Consider the following 21232-nt stretch of genomic DNA (forward strand, 5'->3'; position numbering starts at 1 on the left):
TCTGAAGTCAAAATATTGGCAAAATATTCTGTGGACAGATTAAACTACAGTTGAGTTGTTTGGAAGGAACACACAACACTATGTGTGGAGAAGAAAAGCCACAGCGCACCAACATCAAAACCTCATCACAACTGTAAACTATGGTGGAGATAGTATCATGGTTTGGGTGATGAGATACTGTGGCATGACCTCAAGAGACCGGTTCACACCAGACATCCCAAGAATATTGATGAACTGAAACAGTTTTGTAAAGAGGAATGGTCCAAAATCCTCCTGACCGTTGTGCAGGACTGATCCGCAACTACAGAAAACATATGGTTGAGGTTATTGCTGCCAAAGGAAAGTCAACCTGTTATTAAATCCAAGGGTTCACATACTTTTTCCAACCTGCACTGTGAATGTTTACACATGTGTTCAGTAAAGACATTACAAATTATAATTGCTTGTGTGTTGTTATTAGTTTAAGCAGAATGTGTTTGTCTATTGTGACTTTTTTATGACCAATTTTTATGAATTTTATGACCAATTTATGCAGAAATCCCAGTAATTCTAAAGGGTTCACATACTTTTTCTTCCCACTGTACATGTAGCACAGCATCAAACATGAAATCCCAGCCTACTTGCCATTTCCCAGTTAGGAAACCTCAACATATCAGTCAAGCCACAGAGGCCACACTGTTTAAAACACAAACCTGTAAGGGCAGGTACAGTGGGGTACGAAATGATTGACACCCATGATAAAGATGAGCAAATATAACTGTATAAAATTAATAATTCAAACATTTGGAATACTAATAGAATTAAATCAGAGAAAGAGATTTTGTTTAACAAGTACATATTTTTTTTCTCAAAGGTAGTGGTCAAAATGATTGACACCTGTTTTCAATACCTCACCTTGCAAGGATAACGGCACTGAGCCTTTTTCTTAAATGTTTATGAGTTGAAGAACACATTGGGAGGGATCTTAGACCTTTCGACCATACAGAATCCTTACATATCCTTGATATCCTTCATCTGCACTTATGAACTGCCCTCTTCAATTCAAACCACAGGTTTTCACTGGGTTTTAAATCCGGAGACTGAGATGGCCATTGCAAAATATTGATTTTATGGGCAATTCATAATTTCTTTGTGGATTGTGATGTGTGTTTGGGGTTATTGTCTTTAAGTTTCAGCCTCCTGGCAGTTTTGAGCTAAAATGTCCAAGTACTGGGTCAAGTTCATGATGCCGTTGCCCTTTACAAGGGCCCCAGGACCAGTGGAAGCAAAATAGCCCCATAACATCAAAGGTCTAGAACCATATTTTACAGTAGGTATGGGATTATTTTCTGCTCAGGCTTTCTCATTTCGACACAAAACCCATCACTGTTGTGCGTGACCAAAGAGTTCTATTTTTATGTCATCCAACAAATGCCGTTTGCTAAACGGCATTGACACTTGGATTGGAACCAGTGCTTTGGTCAGATGACATGAAAATAGAGCTCTTAAAAGCCACCGACACAAGTGGTGGGTTTGGCGTCAAAATGAGAATGCATGAGCAGAAAATAACTCTTAAGTATTTGAATTATTTATTTGACAGTCATTTTTGCTAATCTTTATTAAAATGTGTCAATTCCAGACCCCACCGTATATATTCAATATAGTTTTATTGAGTTTACAATAATACTTTTCAACGCCAGTAAATAAAGATGTAGGGGTATTATATATGATGGGAAACATTTCCGTAGTGCAAAATAGCACAGCAAACCTCAAATATGGCAGCAAGATTTAATCAGAAACCTTTCTTCAACAATATTATTTAAAGGCAGCACAAGCTGCACCGCAGATATTACAATGAGCAAGATCCAAGACTTCACTCTCACACAGTATCTGCACACCGGTTCGAGTAACTCTTAAAACGTGGTAGCCACGGGACTAAAACAGTGGAGAAATGTAGCCTTGCGCACCAACAATCTTGGTTGTTGCAGAAATGAACCCACTACGCGGTTTACTTTGTGCAGCTACATCATATCGTGGACTAACTAGAGTTTAGTAAAGGGAGTAATGATTAAATATACACCTCCTTATAACACACATTGTAGAAAAACATGTCCTAAATCACACTGCCAGATTGAGGTTTACGGTATTTTTTCACTGGTCTGTGCTCTTTTGCACCACGAAAATGTCGCCCGATGAATAATAATACATGATGTATATAACACACACGTTTATATTAGATACAATCGCACTGTGTAAACATTCATGAATATGAATCCAAAGGCAGTACCTGCACTGCACACTTTCACAATTGTCAGTCTTTCCCACTAGATCGTGCCATTGTGGAGTGGAGCTATACAGGTAATCAGGGCTGTGTCAAAAATCTTTCCAGCCTACTGCTTACTAAATGTACTAACGATACATTATACTAGTTAGAACAGACTAAATAGTATGCAGTAAGCAACAAATATGAATATATTAAATACCGTGAGTACAATCATTTGGTCATGGCCCAGGTCTCAGTTTCCCTCCCCTTGATTGTGGAAGTACGCAGGGTTAACTTTATTGAGCATTCTGCGCTGTGTTCTTGCAGTCCTTCCAAGGCCACTCCTAGAGAGAATAGCAACAGTGCTGAAATTTCTCAATTTATAGACAATTTGTCTTACCGTGGACTGACTTTTAGAGATACTTTTGTAACCCTTTCCCAGCTTTATGAAAGGCAACAATTCTTAATCTTAGGTCTTCTGATATCTCTTTTGTTCGAGGCACGGTTCACAATCAGGCAATACTTCTTGTGAATAATAAACTATAATTTTGTGAGTGTTTTTTTATGGGGCAGGGCAGCTCTAATCGAATTCTCCAATCTCGTCTCTTTGATTTGACTCCAGGTTAGTTGACTCCTGACTCTAATTTGCTTTTGGAGAAGTCATTAGCCTAGGGGTTCGCATACTTTTTCCAACCTACACTATGGAATGTCGTATTCAATATAGACAAGAACAAATACAATACTTTGTGTGTCATTAGTTTAAGCACATTGAGTTTGTGTTTTGTTGTGACTTAGATGAAGATCAGATCAAATTTGATGTACAATTTATGCAGAAACCCAGGTAATTCCAAATGTTTCACATGCTTTTTATTGCCACTGTACATGCATTGGCAGAAATAGACAGGATTCCAGGGTTGGGGTCAACTCCAATTTAATTTGAAATTCCAATTCAATTCTGGAATGTAAGGATGAAGTGGAGAATTTACTTGGAATTGAATTGGAATTGAAAAATAACCAACTTTGGAATGGAATTAGAATTTAATTGGAAAAACCATACTTTTTGGAAAGGAATTGGAATTTCGACTGTCTGAATTGGAATTGAAGAAAAAAAACATCCTTGGAATGAAATCTAGATTTGTAAAACTTGAATTGATGCCTTTAATATTTTAACGTCCAGGCCCGGACTTTTCTACTCATTCCATTTCTGTGTCTCCCATGCAGGATCCCACATACACGCCCACTGTTTCCATGACAATCGATGTCAACATATGGGAACATTTTGATTTCTTCTACACAAGCCACTAAACAGCTGATTTATTTACTAGCTAGAAAAACACGTTTGATGTTTACAAATTATCAACAAATACGGGTAAGTAGATGTGTTTTTGCCTAAGTTCTTAAGTTGGTATCTAACAGTAGCTAGCTAACTTAGCTAAGTGGCCCACAACACGACCATGACTTTTGCTTCGGACCTGTTGTCGTTCTAGAAGTGCCATGATGATTGCCCACCCCGGCAGTGAAGTGAGGGTGTTAATTCGAAGCCGCCCGACTGCTAATTTTGCTCAAGAGCTCATTGAATACCTACCAGACGGACAGGTATGTTTTACAGTGTAATGTTGCAGTTTCCCCTCCAATCTCATTTGCATTATGTAAACGTGACATTTTTAACTCTGAATTTGAGATGAGTATGATGAGATGAGATGATGAGTAATTTAACGAATATTACTAAACAATGTTGCAAGGTTATAGGTTGTTGAAATTACAGATTTTGTCATTCATTTAAAATAACACAGCCTTAATATGCATAAATGAGACACATTAAATTGATCTCAAACCACATTATTAACCCTAAACAGGTTAGTTTGTTGAAGGAGTTGATGAGCAGATTCTTATAATTGCTTCAACATGGCTATCTGTGTGATGATCTCTCAGACAGTGAGTGTCCACCAGAGGAAGGACTCCAGGAAGGGAGTGGTGAACAACCAGCTGAGCTCCTGGTCGTTCCGGCTGGACGGCGTGCTGCATGATGTGTCCCAGGAGGAGGTATATGGCCGCGTTGGGCGAGGGGTGGTGCTGGGAGCCCTGGAGGGGTACAACGGTAGGCTAACTCTGTCCCCATGTTTTACACTACCATGGTCATAATTTGATTGTATACCAGTCTGATTCTGCTCAAAGCCAATGGCAATGCAAGAATGTAGCGAATGTTGAATGCAGAAACAGTCAGGTGGGTACACAGGCTAGGTATTTGGTTCTGCCATGCAGCTAGAAAAACTGAGGTGAACCCCCCCACACCCCAAATCTTGCTTGTTTTACTCTTAGGCACTGTGATGTGTTTTGGGCAGACGGGGGCAGGAAAGACGTACACCATGACTGGAGCCACAGAGAATTACAAACAGAGAGGGATCATTCCACGGGCCCTACAGGAGGTAGACCAGGACAACTTGTCACCCGATACTTACTGACAATTTACGCCACGTGGCGCACTTGAAGTCATTCAACCCTGGATTACATTGGCTACCAGTTGTTTTCCCTGCCCAAGTCTAATAGACCAAAGTGAATGGCTTTTCAGTCCCCACACATTTTCTGTTCTTCTCACCCTGGTCTCTCTGATCAGGTGTTCCATGAGGTGGAGCAGCGTTCGGACCATGCCTTCAGTGTCCACTTGTCCTTCCTGGAGATCTACAATGAGACTCTTGTGGATCTGCTGGCGTCTGTACGGGGTTGCCCAGGGGTAGGGCCAGGGGGCATGGCGGTGGTGGAGGAGGCAGGGGGAGGGGTATCAGTCAGGGGGCTGTCCCTGCACCCCGTCCACAGCGAGGAGGCGGCCCTTAACCTGCTCTTTGAGGTGAGTGCTAAATACCTGTATGTAAGCCTCCCGAGTGGCGCAGTGGTCTAAGGCACAGCATCGCAGTGCTAGCTGTGCCACTAGAGATTCTGGGTTTTCGCAGCCGGCCATGACTGGGAGACCCATGGGGCAGGGATGTCCTTGTCCCATAGCGCACTAGCGACTCATGTGGCGGGCCAGGCGCAGTGCATGCTGACACGGTCGCCAGGTGCACAATGTTTCCTCCGACACATTGGTGAGGCTGGCTTCTGGGTTAAGTGGGCATTGAAACAGTGCGGCTTGGTTGGGTTGTGTTTCAGACGACGCACGGCTCTCGACCTTCGCCTCTCCCGAGTCCGTACGGGAGTTGTAGCGATGAGACAAGACTGTAACTACCAATTGGATACAACAAAATTGTGGAGAAAACTGGGTAAAAAAAAAATATATATATATATATATATATGAAGTGTTGTACATCTGGACAGGTGATGGATATTTGTGTGACGAAGGGTCTTCTTTGCTCTACATTCAGGGAGAGATGAATCGCATCATCGGAGCTCATGCTCTGAACAAGAACTCCTCCAGATCTCACTGCATTCTCACTGTCCACATTGAGGTAAGGATGGCTTAGACACAACTCACTGCTTCACTTCATTTCCTCCAGCCTTATTAATGTATTGTATAATGTTGTCTTGTATATTGCAGTGTGTAGAGTGTGGCAGCCATTCTATAGTTCTGTAATGTGTCAATTCATGTTATCAATTTGTGTTTTACAGTCTCGCTCCCGTACTCTGTCCGATGCAAAGTATGTCACTTCCAAACTGAATCTGGTGGACTTAGCCGGGTCAGAAAGGCTGGGCAAAACCGGAGTGAGTATCAGTGGCATCATACCTGACTTTTTCTGATAGTGTTATTTTGTCACTTTATGTATTTATTGCAATGAGCGGATTTAAAGTTTTCATGACTAAAGACCCCAGTTCCTGCCAGTTCTTAGCGCTAACCCCCATGTCCAACTGTGTTCTCCTCTCTGTGACCAGTCTGAGGGCCAGGTGCTGAAGGAGGCCATGTACATCAACAAGTCCCTGTCGTTCCTGGAGCAGGCCATCCTGGCCCTGGCAGACCGACGCAGGGACCACGTCCCCTTCAGACAGACCAAACTCACCCACGCCCTCAAGGACTCATTAGGTGAGCCAAACCCACAGAGACTGGGGGGGTTAGGAGATCAGTACCAGAAGGAAATACTGTCTCTGTCAAAGGGTTCAATAGTTTTTGAGTGTTGGCTGAGGACATTGGTACTACATCCACCAAAGCCAAATCAGTACAGAGACGAGAGCAATGGTCAAGTTATCAATTTGTAGTCCAAGTGATTTAAAGGCCCAGTGCAGCTGTTTGTATCTTAATATCATATAATTTCTGGGTAACAATTAAGTACCTTACTGTGATTTGTTTTCAATCAAAATGGTCCAAAAGAAACAGACAGCTTCTTAGCAAGAGCAATTTCTAGGGCTGTCTGGGAGTGGTAGTCATATAATCTGCTCTCCTCTCTATAGGTGGGAACTGTAACACAGTGCTGGTGGCCAACATCTATGGAGACGCTTCTCAGATAGAAGAGACAGTAAGTATGGAGCCGTGTGAGAACTGCTTCTTCCTGTAGTCCTAGTTTAGTGTCGTTTCCTAGAGTAAAGTGGAGACCTGTGATGTGTGACCTGCTCTGTCTCTACCGTAGCTGTCCACACTGCGCTTCGCCAGCAGGATGAAGTGTGTGCAGATGGACCCTGTTGTCAACGAACACACCGACCCTGTGGTGAGATTATTATACCTCAACTTCACACACCAGAACACATTTGGATTATGAAAGTGGATGAATTACTATAACTCTATATCATATTGATTGTTGTTTGTCCATTGATTAGATTCCTTTTGAAAAAACCTGTTTCGAAGGTCATTTGTACCTTGAAGGAATCATGTAGGATTGTTTTTTGTTAAGGTTATACATTGACGATAACACTGCCTACAGATGAACAGCATTGTAGAAACTGAAGTACTGGTATTGAATTGATAACTGTATTGTTATGGGGGCAAGACATGTGCAGTGATTAGCCAGGGTTGAATGGTATCTGATTGGATGTGTGTGTTGTTTTGTGTAGCTCCAGGTCAGGAAGCTGGAGAAGGAGATCCAGCTGCTGAAACAGGAGCTCAGCATTCACAACACACTGGTGAGTAACCTCAAGGAAGAAGAGAAGAGTTCAATGTTGAAGTATTAAGTATTGCTTGGTTTAGCCTGAGTCCCAGATTTGTTTGGCGAGACAACACAAACAGGTCTTAGACCCAGGCTATGGTTATATTAGAGAATAAGACCAGGATATGTGATTGTGTGCTGGTGCGCAGGCGAACCGCATGGGCATGTCCTACGACACGCTGTCAGAGACCCAGGTTGCAGAGATCCAGAGTCAGGTGCGGAGGTATCTGGAGGGCAGCCTGGACGAGATCAATGTGAGAACACCCTGAGACAAACATTCTCTCCCAGTAGAGAGATGGATTTTTTATATGATTTATTAGGATCCCCATTAGCGACAGCTAGTCTTACTGGGGTCCGACACATTACGAAAAATACATTGCAGACAAAATACTTTACAATTAACATACTACATGTTCATGTTTTTATGTGTGTGTGTGTGTGTGTGTGTGTGTGTGTGTGCCAGTACATACACACAACAAGTGAGTCACGTAGGTCACATGGCGGAGATTATCACGCCACACATGGTTATAAGGCACAGTGTAATAACTAAAATGGTATCCCTCTGGTTATGACTAAAACTGTATCCTTCAAATAAACCATTATTTCTACATATTAATATATTTATTTTATATAGCGCTTTTCATTTCAAAGAGAATCTGACGCTTTAAAAACATAAACAAAACAAATGTAGGGTTCTGGCAGTGGCATGTCTAGACTTAGGCGATGGTCTTCTACTGTTGATAGGGCACTGGGGCAGTTCAGGAAGGCAGTGGTGGAGGGAGTGTCGAGGGGTCAGTGTCATGGAGCTAACTTCTTCTAGCATGGCTGATTTTCATACTGTTTTATCTCCCCCATGTCTGACTTCTCTCCACAGATTGTGAGCATCAGACAGATCCAGGAAGTGTTTGCCCAGTTCAAGCAGGCCGTGCAGTGAGTAACTGAGTCCCTAGATGCTGATCTAAGGACAATTTGACACATTTCACACTCATGGTTAAGGTCAGGATTGGGGAGATTTAAGCTAATACTAGATCTTTGCCTACAGGAAAAGTTCTACCTGCTGCGTGAGTATCGCTCACCAGGCAACCAAGGATAGGATCAGTTTATGTTATTGGTGTTGAGGTCAGTTTGGCATATGTGTTGTGTGTTGAACAGGCAGCAGGAGCAGAAGGTGAAGGCCCAGCTGTGTCAGAACTACACCTTGGTGGAGAAAGCCCAGAGTACAGCTGGCTCCACTGCAGCCAAGGTCAGTCTCTGCCTGATGCTTGGACCAGTGGCCATCAAGATGGTGCTGCTTCAAACCTCTTGAATATGTCAGTGGTGAATTTGTTTCTATTGTTTAAGCAGGAGGGTCAATTGCAAACCAGTTCTCATTTTCCGTAACGTTGACTTAGCCAAAAGGCTCAAAAGTTGTTCGTACAGTTTTTAAACGAATGCTGTTGTGTCATAGTCACAGGGCTCCCAAGGCACGGTGGGAGTGGTGGAGGGCCATGGGTTTGGGGTGGGGCTGGCAGTTCCATCAGATAGGCACATTCGGCTCCTGTCTCCAGGCAGGACCAAAGCCATTAAGACCAAAGAGCTAGCAAGGTCAGTGTCCTGACTCCTGAGTATGGTCCATTCATGCTGCCTGAGTAACATCACTGTCATTTCCTTCCCTTCTCATTGAAAGCCAATGTCAAGACCATCTTTTAATGTAACCCCCCCAACTGTGACTGTCCAGCCAGGGGAGAAAGGAGGCTGTGGAAGGAAGGAGTCCTGGTCCAGGGAAGCAAGTGGAATCTGTGAACCCGGTCCAGAGAGACCGTGAGGGTCGCGAGCATGACCCCCAGAGCCAGGAGCCTCAAGGACCACAGGAACCCCTTAGGATTGAGTATACACACACCTATGTCCCTTTATACAACATATGTCCTGTATATTACATGTGTTATTCTATGCACAGGGACAACATGTCTGATCTAGTGTTTCTCCCCTCCAGCTCCCCTCCCCCTAAGGCAGAGGCCTTTGAGGACTTCAAGGCAGAGCGTGGCAGCGAGATCAACCGCATCCTGAAGGAGAACAAGGTGGTGCTGCTGGAGCGCCGTGCCCGCCTCCGGGAGCTGACGGAGTGCGTGAACACGGCCAAGAGGGAGATTGACAGCACAAGCACCGCCCTCCACCAGTGGAGAGACAAGAGACAGAGCCAGGGTATGGGAGCTCAAAACTGTGTGTGTGTGGTTGTGTGTCAGACCTACAGTACCAGTCAAAAGTTTAGGACACACCTACTCATTCAAGGGTTTTTCTTAATTTTTATTATTTTCCACATTGTAGAATAATAGTGAAGACATCAAAACTATGAAATAACACTTATGGAATCATGTGGTAACCAAAAAAGTGTGATAAATTAAAATATATTTTATATTGGAGATTTTTCCAAGTCCACCCTTTGCATTGATGGCAGCTCAAATAAGAAAAGAGAAATGACAGTCCACCATGAAGGTCAAATAAAATAAGAACAGATTCTTATTTACAGTGATGGCCTACACCGGCCAAACCCAGACGACGCTGGGCCAATTGTGCGCCGCCCTGTGGGACTCCCAATCATGGCCGGTTGTGATACAGCCTGGATTCAAACTGTCTGTAGTGACTCCTCTAGCACTGAGATGCAGTGCCTTAGACTGCCGCGAAACTCGGGAGTTTTCATGTCTTCACTATTATTCTACAATGTAGAAAATAGTAAAAATAAAGAAAAACCCTTGAATGAGTAGGTGGGTCCAAACTTTTGACTGGTACTGTCGGTTCAAATACTATCTAGGATACTTCAATTACTAAAGCCTGGTGGCATTGGGGTGTCTGGTGATGGGGGCAGGAGTGAATGCACAGAGAGCCTTTAATCAGACCCCTTCATGTCAGCGGGACAGAGCTATTATGATCGCCAGCAGCTGGGACTTGAGTGGCAGCTGCTCTCAGCAGAGCCCTGTGTGACTGAGCAGCCTATTTAGGAGCCACACTGCTCACCCCAGCTGGGGAGAGGCCTAGAAATGGTGGCCTAAAAATTGCCCACTCACTCCTTCCTGGATAGACTACCGCACCTATCGGGAGTTCCACTCAGCGGTCGAAAAATGCACAAGAAAATAATTCCCCTGAAACTGGCAACATGGCACATCAGAACTCTTTTTGGATACTGACAACGATAACGATAGACCCCATCGGAGAACAGCTCTTGATTGCCGTAGAATTAAGGCGCTACAACATTGACATTGCTGCCCTGAGTGAGACCAGGTTCCTGGATGAAGGGTCCCTGAAAGAGGAGGGAGAAGGCTACACCTTCTGGAAAGGTTATCCTCTGGGTGAACAACATCAGCACGGTGTGGGACTGGCAATTAAGAACAGCCTCTTCACCGAAACACCTGTCGGCATAAGTGAAAGACTCATGTCTCTCCGTATCCCTCTAGGCAAGATTCACTATGACACTCTTCTCAGTGCATACACATCGTTACCATCTGAAAATGAGGCAAAGCACTGCTTCTACCAGTCACTAGTTGAGGCACTTCACCACATCCCCAGGAATGACCAGAACGTTTTGCTGGGTGCCTTCAACGCTAGGGTGGGAATGGGACAGAACAACAGGATATGGAGTGGAGTGCTGGGTAGGCATGGTGTTGACCAGGTCAATGAAAATGGCATGAGACTGCTAACTCTGTGCCAAGCATGATCTCATCATCACTAACACCTTGTTCCAGCAGAAGAACAAATACAAAACATAATTGATGCATCCACACTCCAAACACTGGCACCTGATCGACTTCGTCATAGTGAGATGTTCTGACACCAATGACGTTTTGCTGACTTGTGCGATGAGGGGCGCAGAATGCTGGACAGATCACCGTATGATACTGGCTAAACTGCAGGTGAGTATACCCTCCCCAACTCCTGCAGAAGTCCAGTAAGAAGCGTCTGCACTGTACCCGGCTTAAGCTGCAGTAAGGGATGGGTTCCATCCCTCTCTCGCTGAGAGAGATTGAGCCTCTTCTGAGCTCAGAGGACCCCATTGACCAGAAGTGGGTATCTATCAGCTCAGTGCTCTATCAGGCAGCGGCCCACTCCATTGGCTACAGAGGTAGGAAACATCAGGACTGGTGCGATGAGAACTCGGACACAACCACAAAGCGCACAGGGCTACTCTCAACAGCCCCACATCTGCTACCCTCCGCCAGCAATGGTGAGCATCACGCAAGGAAGTACAAACAACCTTGCTTGCTTTGCAGAACGAATGGTGGACGAATAAGGCACAGGAAATCCAAATTGATGCCAACAAAAACGACATGCACAATTTCTACAACACAGCTAAATCTAAGGCCCTAGAAGTTGCTCAATCACCCCCCTGAAATCAGCCGACAATCTGACTCTCTTGAAGGACCAAAACCAGATTCTGTTGAGGAGGGCTGACCACTTTGAAGCACTACACAACCAGCGCTCTCCAGCAGACAACTCCATCCTGGAAGAACTGCCTGTCCGTTCACCTATTCAAGACCTCAACCATTCGTCAACCTTCCAAGAGGTGTTATCAGCTATGACTTTTGGCGCTGACAGCATCCCGGCTACTTAAGAAGGGAGGTTACTTCTGCACCAGAACTCTCCACCAGTACAACACTGAGGTTTGGGACCGGGAGATCATCCCCCAACAGTGACGGGATGCAATTATTGTAACCATCTATAAGAACAAGGGTGACAAGTCCATCTGTTGGCAACAGCCGGGGGATATCCCTTCTTGTCGTTCTGCCCCTGAACAAGGCAGTTAACCCACTGTTCCTCGGCCATCATTGAAAATAAGAATTTGTTCTTAACTGACTTGCCTGGTTAAATAAAGGTAAAATAAAAATAAATAAAAATTGCTGTTGCTGAAAAGGTCCTGGCCAAGGTGATGCAACATAGGCTGGTGAATAACATCACAGAAGAACTGCTGCCAGAGTCACAATGCGGCTTCAGAAAGAACAGGAGCACGGTCAACATGATATTCACTGCACAGCAACTCCAGAAGAAGGCCTTTCCTAACCTTTGTTCACCACTCCAAGGCTTGACACTGAGCAGGGAACTATTATGGGGGATTCTACCCAAATTTGTCAACATCCTTTGCCAGTTCCATGATGGGATGATGACTCGGGTGGCCATAGGAGGGTAGGAGTCAGTGCCCTTTGGAGTACGCATTGGTGTGAGGCAGGGGTGCGCACTGGCACTTGTACTCTTTAACATCTTCCTCCTATGTGTCACCCAGCTTGTCCACAAGGAGCTTGAAGACAGCAGTGGGGTTGCGGTGGACTTCAGGCTGGATAGAAACCCATTCAACATCAGAAGGCTCCAAGCAACCACCAAGGTTTCGATGGAGCAAGGTCTTGAGCTGCGGTATGCTGATGACTTTGCTCGTGGCCCACCCTCCGGAAGACCTCGAGTCCGTCCTTGTAACGGCTGTCAGAGTCAAGAAGGATGGGACTGTCTCAACACCACCAAGACAGAGGTGGTCGGCCAATGGAGATCCAGCCCTCTACCCACCATGTCTTCACCATGGAACACACATCACTGGCAATAGTCCCGCATTCAAATACCTGGGCAACATCCTCTCGGAGGACTGCAGCATCGACTACGAAATTCAAAACTGGATCAAGCTAGCCTCAGCTGCCTTCCAAAACAGGGATCTCCACCTCCACACCAAAGTCGCCATGTATCAAGCCATCTGCATTAGCACACTACTTTCTACCTGTGAAGCCTGGGTCACCTACAGGCCTGTGTGTACACAGTGCGTTCTGAAAATATTCAGACACCTTGACTTTTCCCATATTTTTTTTAGGTTACAGCATTATTCTAAAATTGATTAAATAGTTTTTCCCCTCATCAATCTACACACCCTACCCCATAATGAGAAAACAGTACATAAGTATTCAGACCGTTTACTCAGTACTATGTTGAAGCACCTTTGGCAGCGATTACAGCCTCGAGTCTTCTTGGGTATGACGCTACAAGCTTGGCACACCTGTATTTGGGGAGTTTCTCCCATTCTTGTCTGCAGATCCTCTCAAGCTCTGTCAGATTGGATGGGGAGCGTTGCTGCACAGCTATTTTCAGGTCTCTCCAGAGGTGTTCGATAAGGTTCAAGTCCAGGCTCTGGTTGGGCCACTCAAGGACATTCAGAGACTTGTCCTGAAGCCACTCCTGTGTTGCCTTTGCTGTGTGCTTAGGGTCATTGTCCTGTTGGAAGCTGAACCTTCGCCCCAGTCTGAGGTCCTGAGCACTCTGGAGCAGGTTTTCATCAAGGATCTCTCGCACTTTGCTCCGTTTATCTTTCCCTCGATCCTGACTAGTCTCCCAGTCCCTGCCGCTGAAAAACGTCACCACTATGCTTCACCGTAGGGATGGTACCAGGTTTCCTCCAGACGTGACGCTTAGCATTAAGGCCAAAGAGTTCAATCTTGGTTTCAACAGACGAGAGAATCTTGTTTCTCATGGTCTGAGAGTCCTTTAGGTAACCTCCAAGTGGGCAGTCATGTGCCTTTTACTGAGGAGTGGTGTCTGGCCACTCTACCATAAAGGCCTGATTGATGGAGTGCTGCAGAGATGGATGTTTTTTGACTGGTACTATACAGTTGAAGTCGGAAGTTTACGTACACTTAGGTTGGAGTCATTAAAACTCATTGTTCAACCACTAAACAAAGTTTAGGACATCTACTTTGTGCATGACACAAGTAATTTTTCCAACAATTGTTTACAGATTATTTCACTTATAACTAACTCATTGTATCACAATTCCAGTGGGTCAGAAGTTTACATACACTAAGTTGACTGTGCCTTTAAACAGCTTGGAAAATTCCAGAAAATTATGTCAGGCTTTAGAAGCTTCTGATAGGCTAAATGACATCATTTGAGTCAATTGGAGGTGTACCTGTGGATGTATTTCAAGACCTACCTGCAAACTCAGTGCCTCTTTGCTTGACATCATTGGAAAATCAAAAGAAATCAGCCAAGACCTCAGAAAAAAATTGTGGACCTCCACAAGTCTGGTTCATCCTTGGGAGCAATTTCCAAACACTGTGCGTTACAGGGAAGACATCCTCATGTGGTACCCTTCCTGCAGGCTCATCCTTGCATGACAATGCCACCAGCCATACTGCTTGTTCTGTGCATGATTTCCTGCAAGACAGGACTGTCAGTGTTCTGCCATGGCCAGCGAAGAGCCTGGGTCTGGGACCTGTTGGATCGGAGAGTGAGGGCTAGGGCCTTTCCCCCACAGAAATGTCCGGGAACTTGCAGGTGCCTTGGTGGAAGAGTGGGGTAACATCTCACAGCAAGAACTGGCAAATCTGGTGCACTGCAGTACTGCAGCTGGTGGCCACACCAGATACTGACTGTTACTTTTGATTTTGACCCTCCTTTGTTCAGGGACGCATTATTAAATTTTTGTTAGTCACATGTCTGTGGAAGTTGTTCAGTTTGTCTCAGTTGTTGAATCTTGTTATGTTCATACAAATATTTACACGTTAAGTTTGCTGAAAATAAACGCAGTTGACAGTGAGAGGATGTTTCTTTTTTTGCCGAGTTTATATTTATACACACACACGTGTGTGTGTGTGTGTGTGTGTACAAAAATGTTTTTAAACACAAGTGCTTGAATGTTAGAATGTATTTGGAAATACTCTTGGAAAGTACAGGCATGTACTTTTGGAAATACTCAAATACAAACAAGGTGAAAAGTAAGCCGGTACAACATGAGCCTATAATTAAAACAAAGAGGGCAAGAAAATGTAGGCTATTTTACATTCACATTAAAGTAGAAACGCATGCCAATCAGACAAAAGGTCCATTCATTTGATTGCTGTAGCTACATTTGTATCTTGTGTGTGTGTCTTCCCGTAGGTCAGTTTGTAAGTGCGGAGGGGATCCCAGTGCTGGATGAGGCAGAGCTGTCTCTGACCCTGCGTCTGAGGGAGTTGAAGACTCAGTACCGACAGCAGTACGAGGAGCTGCGCGGCACCAAGGCAGAGGTCAGCTACTGCCAGCACCTAGTGGACCAGTGCAGGACGCGCCTATTGACCGGTGAGCATTCAAACTCTGGCATCACACCCACTACTACTATTCTTCACACCAACTGTCATGACGTATCATGGGAGAAGACAGTTGTTCCATGACTGATTCTGAATAGACCGAGATAAAGTTAGCATGAACCAGGAGGACTCTACAAGCCAGTCCCAAAATGCTCCCTACCCCTCCACCTTGGCCCCCTGACCCCTAGATGTTTGCAGATCTGTAGGGGCTGGATAGGTTTAAGCAGTGCAGTTTCCACCATATATTGCTTCCACCTTACAGATCTGCAGGGGGAAAAAAGGGGCCAAAGGGAAGAGGTAGGCAGTGATCTGGGACTGGCTGTACCTCTCAGAAAGCCATAGGGTGATGGTCCCACATTGACAGCCTGTCCCTTGTGTGTGTCAGAGTTTGAGAGCTGGTATAATGAGTCCTTCCTGCTTCCTGAGGAGGTGCAAGCCATGCTGAGATCTGGAGGACCCATCAGGCCTGGACTGGTGCCTGTGTACAAGGCATTGGCACTGGTGAGTCTGACCAGCCCATAGGGGTCTGGTCAAAAGCATTGCACTATATAGGGAATAGGGTGCCATTTGGGACATTTGGGACATGTGGTTTTAACAGGAGACAAGTCATTTATATTGCATGGTTCCAATGTCGATCTTAATATCTTATGGTGTTTTGTCCTTAGGAGGAGGATGAACAGGAGCACTTTGAGCGTCTGCGCTATGAGCTGCTAGCAGACAGTCCCAGTGCCATCTCCTTCTACAATGCTCAGAACAGGACTGTACAGAGGGTCAGTCTCGTGCAAACAAACACACTCTCATTGTGGGTAATGAATGAGTAACATTGTCACTTGTTCACAAACAGACCAATACAGCAGTATGGCTATACAATACTACTATTGCAGGTGTCACTCACACACTAGAAGCCTGTTAATTACCCCACCCACAAACAGAGACTTCATCCCAAATGGCACCCATATTGCCTGCACTCCTTTTGCTCTGAGGCCTACAGGCAGTGGTCAAAAGTGGTGCACTATAAAGGAACTATGGTACCATTTGGGAAGCATCCAGAGAGTAAATTTATGTGTTCTGTTTGCCTTCTGGTCTCTCCTATCTGTGCAGAGGAACTACAGCAAGGCCATGTCTCAGACGCCAGTCCAGAAGACTACACCAAGGGGCTCTGGGAGAACCAAACTGCCTGCCATTCTCTCTGTCATCTGAAGGAGAACTGCTTGATTCTATCCATTTCACCAATAATTATTGCCTCGGATTTGTCCTGAATAAAGACACACTGGCGACCTAACATTGTTTTTAATTTGATCTACAAGTGATTGATTACTTCTATGGCAGTAATTTAAAAAATACACACCAGGATTCAAACCAAGGTATTGCTGCATGGCTACCCTCATATTACACCCTGTGCCATTAGGGGACCTGCCAGCCTTCTCCTGTTTAGGCTCACCTGTTGCTTTCTAACTTATGAAGCTAGTTTATTCAACTTGAAAACAGTTGTTAGGAAACCCCCCCCAAAAAATGGGTAATCAAACTAGCAACCTGCAGCATCATAACCCAAGTTTAACACCTGCAAATTAAGGGATTTTTTTCCAGTTTTGGCTCCACCCACTAATTTAGCTAATTATAAGGCACCCACACCTGGATTCTGAACATTCAACCAATTATATTTGTGATGCCCTCAGAACAAGATCAAATAAGGAAACCTTGGGCTTGATTCAAACAAAGAGGCTCTGCAGAAAATCTCTCCCTCCAGCAGGTGGCGTCTTTTGTTTCACCTACCAAGCAAGGAGTTCTTTAACGAGTGTCGAATTCGGTCAACAACAAAAAAAATGTATGCGCTGTGGACGACGACTCACGTCGTTAAGGCAGAGAGACTTATGATGGATATATTTGATTAAACCCTTTCCACAGGTGATTTGCATTGTAGCGCGGTTGACATTCAAGGCTAGGCACTACACCCTAATAGGCTTTTCCTATGAACTATGTTAATATTTGCTTATCTTGCACACTGAAGTCAGCCTAAGTATATTTTTGTTAAGATGCTCCAGGACAGAGCAGTGAGTGCATGAAAGCTTTTTTGGGGGGAGGGGGGGAGGGTCTTATCTAGAATAAAATGCGGACAATTCCCTTTGTATCTGGAGAATATATAAGGATAACCACACCAAATTTGATGAATGAAGATGCTTCTGAAGCTGAGAAAAATAAGTTGGTGTGTGGGAAGAGGGACTTTCAGGAAATGGCAGTTAAAGACAAGTAGGCTACACTGAATTTAGACTACCAAACACTATTTATACCTAAATGACAATCTCTTCAAAGTAAGGGCTCTATGCAATCACGAATTGGCGGAGATTCAACGTGATTGAATTTAAGGTAAATGTTCCCATGTTAGCAGAGTTCCTTCACGGTAAACGCTGCAGATGTCAGCCCAATAGGAAATTGCCTTTACATAAAGCCATAAGTTACTGCATAAAGGTTGACGTTCTCAATTATGCGTGATTCAATGTAGTGAGATTTGCAATTATTGATGTCCGTCAATTTAAGTGATTAAAAAAACAAGTGAAGGTAGTATGAAAACAAAATATGCATTTATCAAGTTTACGTATGTAAACTTTTGGAAAACACTAATATTAAATCGACAAATACCAAAAACGTAATGCAAAAATGTGTTAAAGCCAGGCACCACAGGCTGAAAAGGTCATTTCCAATTGAGCCGACCATTTGTAGCGTTTACCGTGAATGCGAACTCAGGTAACATTGCCTTTAAATGTCAATCGCAATGGATTTAAACGAGCTCCTTGACTGCGTGAAAAATAGGTTCACTGCAGGTTGTGTCGGATTCCTCATCAATTTGGACAGATTACAAATAGATGAATATAGATTCTAGAATACAAAGACACAATGCAATGAATCAGCTTGTTAAATGAAAAGTAAATTTTATTGTTCCTGAACGACAAAATAGACTTCTTTGGTTGTACAAATTCACTAGTTACAGTCTTGGATGAGCTCTAACCCTTGACCCCAGCACTACTGCCCTTCTCCTCCGACCCATTTGGAAAAAACAACAGCCCCAAGAGAATTCAAGAAGAGATAACCAAAAAAAGATCAAACAGTTCTGCCTTAAATGTAGTGAATCCCATTGTCTGGAAAGTTTTACCTACTAAGAAAATCAGCCATTTGCAAATGTTATCAACCTAACTGAATTTCAGTCAGGGAGAGCAACACAGAAAGCTATGATTAAAACGCGCTTCTCCAACAATGCTGCAATCAGATAACATCCACTGACAGCAACAGGTAAAGCAGAGGAAAGAGATTGAGAATGATGGTCGAATGAGATTGAGAGGGATTAACAAAATGTTTTCTGCCCCTACAGGTTCTCACAGTAAAGCCAATATACATGCAGAGAGAGCGAGAGAAAAAGAGAGCGAGAGTGAGAGAAAAAAAGAGCAAAGGCGAGAGAGCAAGAGTGAGAGCTCCCCAGTCCAGACACTTGCTTGGTCGTGGCTTCGTAGACTGGCTCAGTTCCGACCGTTAAGTTTTGCTTTCCTTTTAGTATTTTGTACATTATTCACACAATGATAAAGGATTTTCAGTGGCGTCAGATTTAAATTAACCAAAGACAGATACAAAAATAAGCAAACACCTGCTACCTTCACCTGCCAAATTTGAAAGATATGAGTGAGATTCACATTGACAAATTATGTCCCCAAAAAGGGCTGGGAAAGTACCGTATATAATGTCAATGGAGATGAAGCTGATACTGAGTTTATGTTCACAAATTGACAGGCATTTTGAATTAGGACTAGAGGCTCAGATTTCTGTCAATATATGCATGTCTGCTGGTCTCTCCAGTGTCGTTACATTCTCTAGAATGGAATTCTGACAGACTCATAAACCTGGTCTAGGACAGCTAGAGCTCCTTTACACTGGTCCACTGATATCACAAACTGTACTGAGATCAGTTTCCCTACAAGAGTATGTGACAGCCCGTACATGTACCATGCTACATTAGGGACGTTTCATCAGTCAGAACCTGGTTTAGGCCGGTGCAGCAACAAAGTGAAAACAAATGTATTCATTGGCCCCCCCCCCAAAAAAAGAAGCGGGTTGAGGATGATTAAAAAAGGCGGTTGCCTCATAAGATCATTATGCTTTGATGTCATTAGGATAAATAAAATGCTATGCACCGCGCCATTGTTTGGTTGTACAGGGATTAACAACAATGTATTACAGGGGAGGCTTCAGATTAGAGTAATAAAACGCAAGAAAAATAAATTATTTAAAAAGATTCAAATGTTTTCTAAGCAGTGCGGCAGTGCAATCGAGATATGTACGTAGTGTTTAAAATGCATTGCACACGTGGCAGTGAAGGTAGCAGTATGTTCCCACCTCCTACAATATATACACTCCCCCTCCCCAAAGCCCGCTAAAAACCCTGACATTTCACAATCTATTCACTGAAAACCTCCAAAATAGCATCTGAAAAGTTAGTATTACAGCTACACATTTCATTTTTTTTTCTCCATTGCTCTTCCAGAAAACATTTTTCTTTTAAAACGGCAAAAAATCAGAGGCGCAAAAATAAAAACATAAGTCGCCTGTTAATATAATTCAGCTTCTAAAACGCAAACTGAAGAAAAATAACCCAAATGAAAAGGAAAACGTTGAAACGAAATGCTAGCCTCACAGGCCGCCCTCCTCCCTGGTATCGGGAACGTTGGGCCTTGTGTTGATGCCAACTCATCCTCAGACTGTCAAGGCAAGACTGGCACGCAGGACATGACATGGTATGTGTGTTTGTTGATTATCAGCATCATAGTCTCTGCAGTGGTTACATGGGACGCATCTCCCAAACTTGTGAGTGTGTGTAGTGTATAGTGACTCAGTGCCACCTGTGCGTGTGTGTGTCACACCCGAGTCTCCTGCGGTAGGTGTGTGAGTTGTTATGTGGGCACGGCGGTCTCCAGGCTGCGGCGGCCCTGCCTCAGCTTGCGTTTGTTTCTGTAGAGGGCCATCTCCTCCAGCGTTGCGGTGGCAGTGGGGACCTCAGCGGGCACTGGCGGGCACAGAGAAACCAATATCAACATAACACACTGGAGACTAAATCTAGGTTCACCTTTCAGTGAATCATACAGACAACAGTTTCCACCAATGCCAGAGCTATGGCCAGTAAGAGCAAGCTCTGCTTTGAGAGAGAGGAGAGGGAGAGAAAGCGTGGCTAGTCTGCCCGGCAACACCAGCGATACAGTTCCTAATAGGCAGGGGGCTGAGTGGGGGAAAGGAGAGGCTTGGTTCTGAACAGACGCAGTAACCTTATCCCAACAACACCAGCAGCTGCAAACCAAACTGTCCCATTTGGAAGTAGAAATAGCAAAAAAGTTGAATGAAGGAAAATGTATTCAAAATAATTGGACGCTCAATGTCTTGAAGGGGAAGTGTAGTATTTTACCAACTTAATGTTAGACGGTTCCTCACCCTGAAAGTAGCTAGCAGTGGCTAAAGTCTGCTTAAGTTTGTAGTGGGCTTTTTAAAGAATACAGAACCATCGATTAGTTTATCTTGGCCCATAGACTACTTTCAAGGTGAGGAACCATCTAAAGTGAAGCTGCAAAATCCTCGACTTCACCTTTAAGTCTTTGGTTTAGTAAATTTGAGTTCATGCAGGATCTGGATCAGCAGTATTGAGAGTTTAACACACCAAACAATATGTACAGTACTGTAGCATGTTTGAAGGACTTGCTACAGTAGCTGGTTGATACCTGAGGAATTGGCAAGCTGGAGAAGCCATCAATGGTAAAGCAAACCCCCCCCCCCCCCCCCCCAACGTTGGAAAACATCCCATGCCCTGATGCGGTTGTAGCCTCCACAAC

General features: G+C 44.2%; 2 protein-coding genes across 51 annotated transcripts in view; one reads left to right on the top strand and one right to left on the bottom strand.

Annotated features, from left to right (window-relative positions):
* Positions 1-3206: 3206 nt before the first annotated feature.
* On the top strand, positions 3207-16653 carry kif9 (kinesin family member 9). The gene is made up of 21 exons (XM_021562872.3): positions 3207-3611; positions 3730-3838; positions 4175-4340; positions 4562-4668; positions 4857-5087; positions 5599-5682; positions 5843-5935; positions 6104-6251; positions 6617-6681; positions 6793-6870; positions 7214-7282; positions 7455-7559; positions 8180-8235; positions 8458-8548; positions 8753-8889; positions 9023-9172; positions 9278-9486; positions 15184-15363; positions 15757-15872; positions 16037-16141; positions 16473-16653. The coding sequence occupies exons 2-21, from the start codon at positions 3737-3739 to the stop codon at positions 16569-16571; spliced, it is 2391 nt and encodes a 796-aa protein (XP_021418547.3). The 5' UTR covers positions 3207-3611; positions 3730-3736; the 3' UTR covers positions 16572-16653.
* A 1620-nt stretch (positions 16654-18273) lies between these two features.
* scrib (scribble planar cell polarity protein) overlaps positions 18274-21232 on the bottom strand; it is a 105646-nt gene continuing 102687 nt past the window's right edge. For all 50 annotated transcript variants that reach the window (XM_090199753.1, XM_090199755.1, XM_090199744.1 and 47 more), the window contains one exon: positions 18274-20418. In XM_090199753.1, the coding sequence (XP_090055879.1) occupies positions 20306-20418 (113 nt within the window). In that variant the 3' untranslated portion in view covers positions 18274-20305. The remainder of the gene's footprint in view (positions 20419-21232) is intronic.

Source organism: Oncorhynchus mykiss, chromosome 15 (genome assembly GCF_057628025.1).
Source record: "Oncorhynchus mykiss isolate SJ-2025 chromosome 15, ASM5762802v1, whole genome shotgun sequence".
NCBI lineage: Eukaryota > Metazoa > Chordata > Actinopteri > Salmoniformes > Salmonidae > Oncorhynchus > Oncorhynchus mykiss.

Bases quoted from the DNA above. Each gene is read 5' to 3' on its own strand.
- kif9 (XM_021562872.3), top strand. From the start codon at position 3,737: ATGATGATTGCCCACCCCGGCAGTGAAGTGAGGGTGTTAATTCGAAGC. The intron at 3,839-4,174 runs GTATGTTTTACA...ATGATCTCTCAG, and splicing joins AATACCTACCAGACGGACAG to ACAGTGAGTGTCCACCAGAG. The intron at 15,364-15,756 runs GTGAGCATTCAA...TGTGTGTGTCAG, and splicing joins CAGGACGCGCCTATTGACCG to AGTTTGAGAGCTGGTATAAT.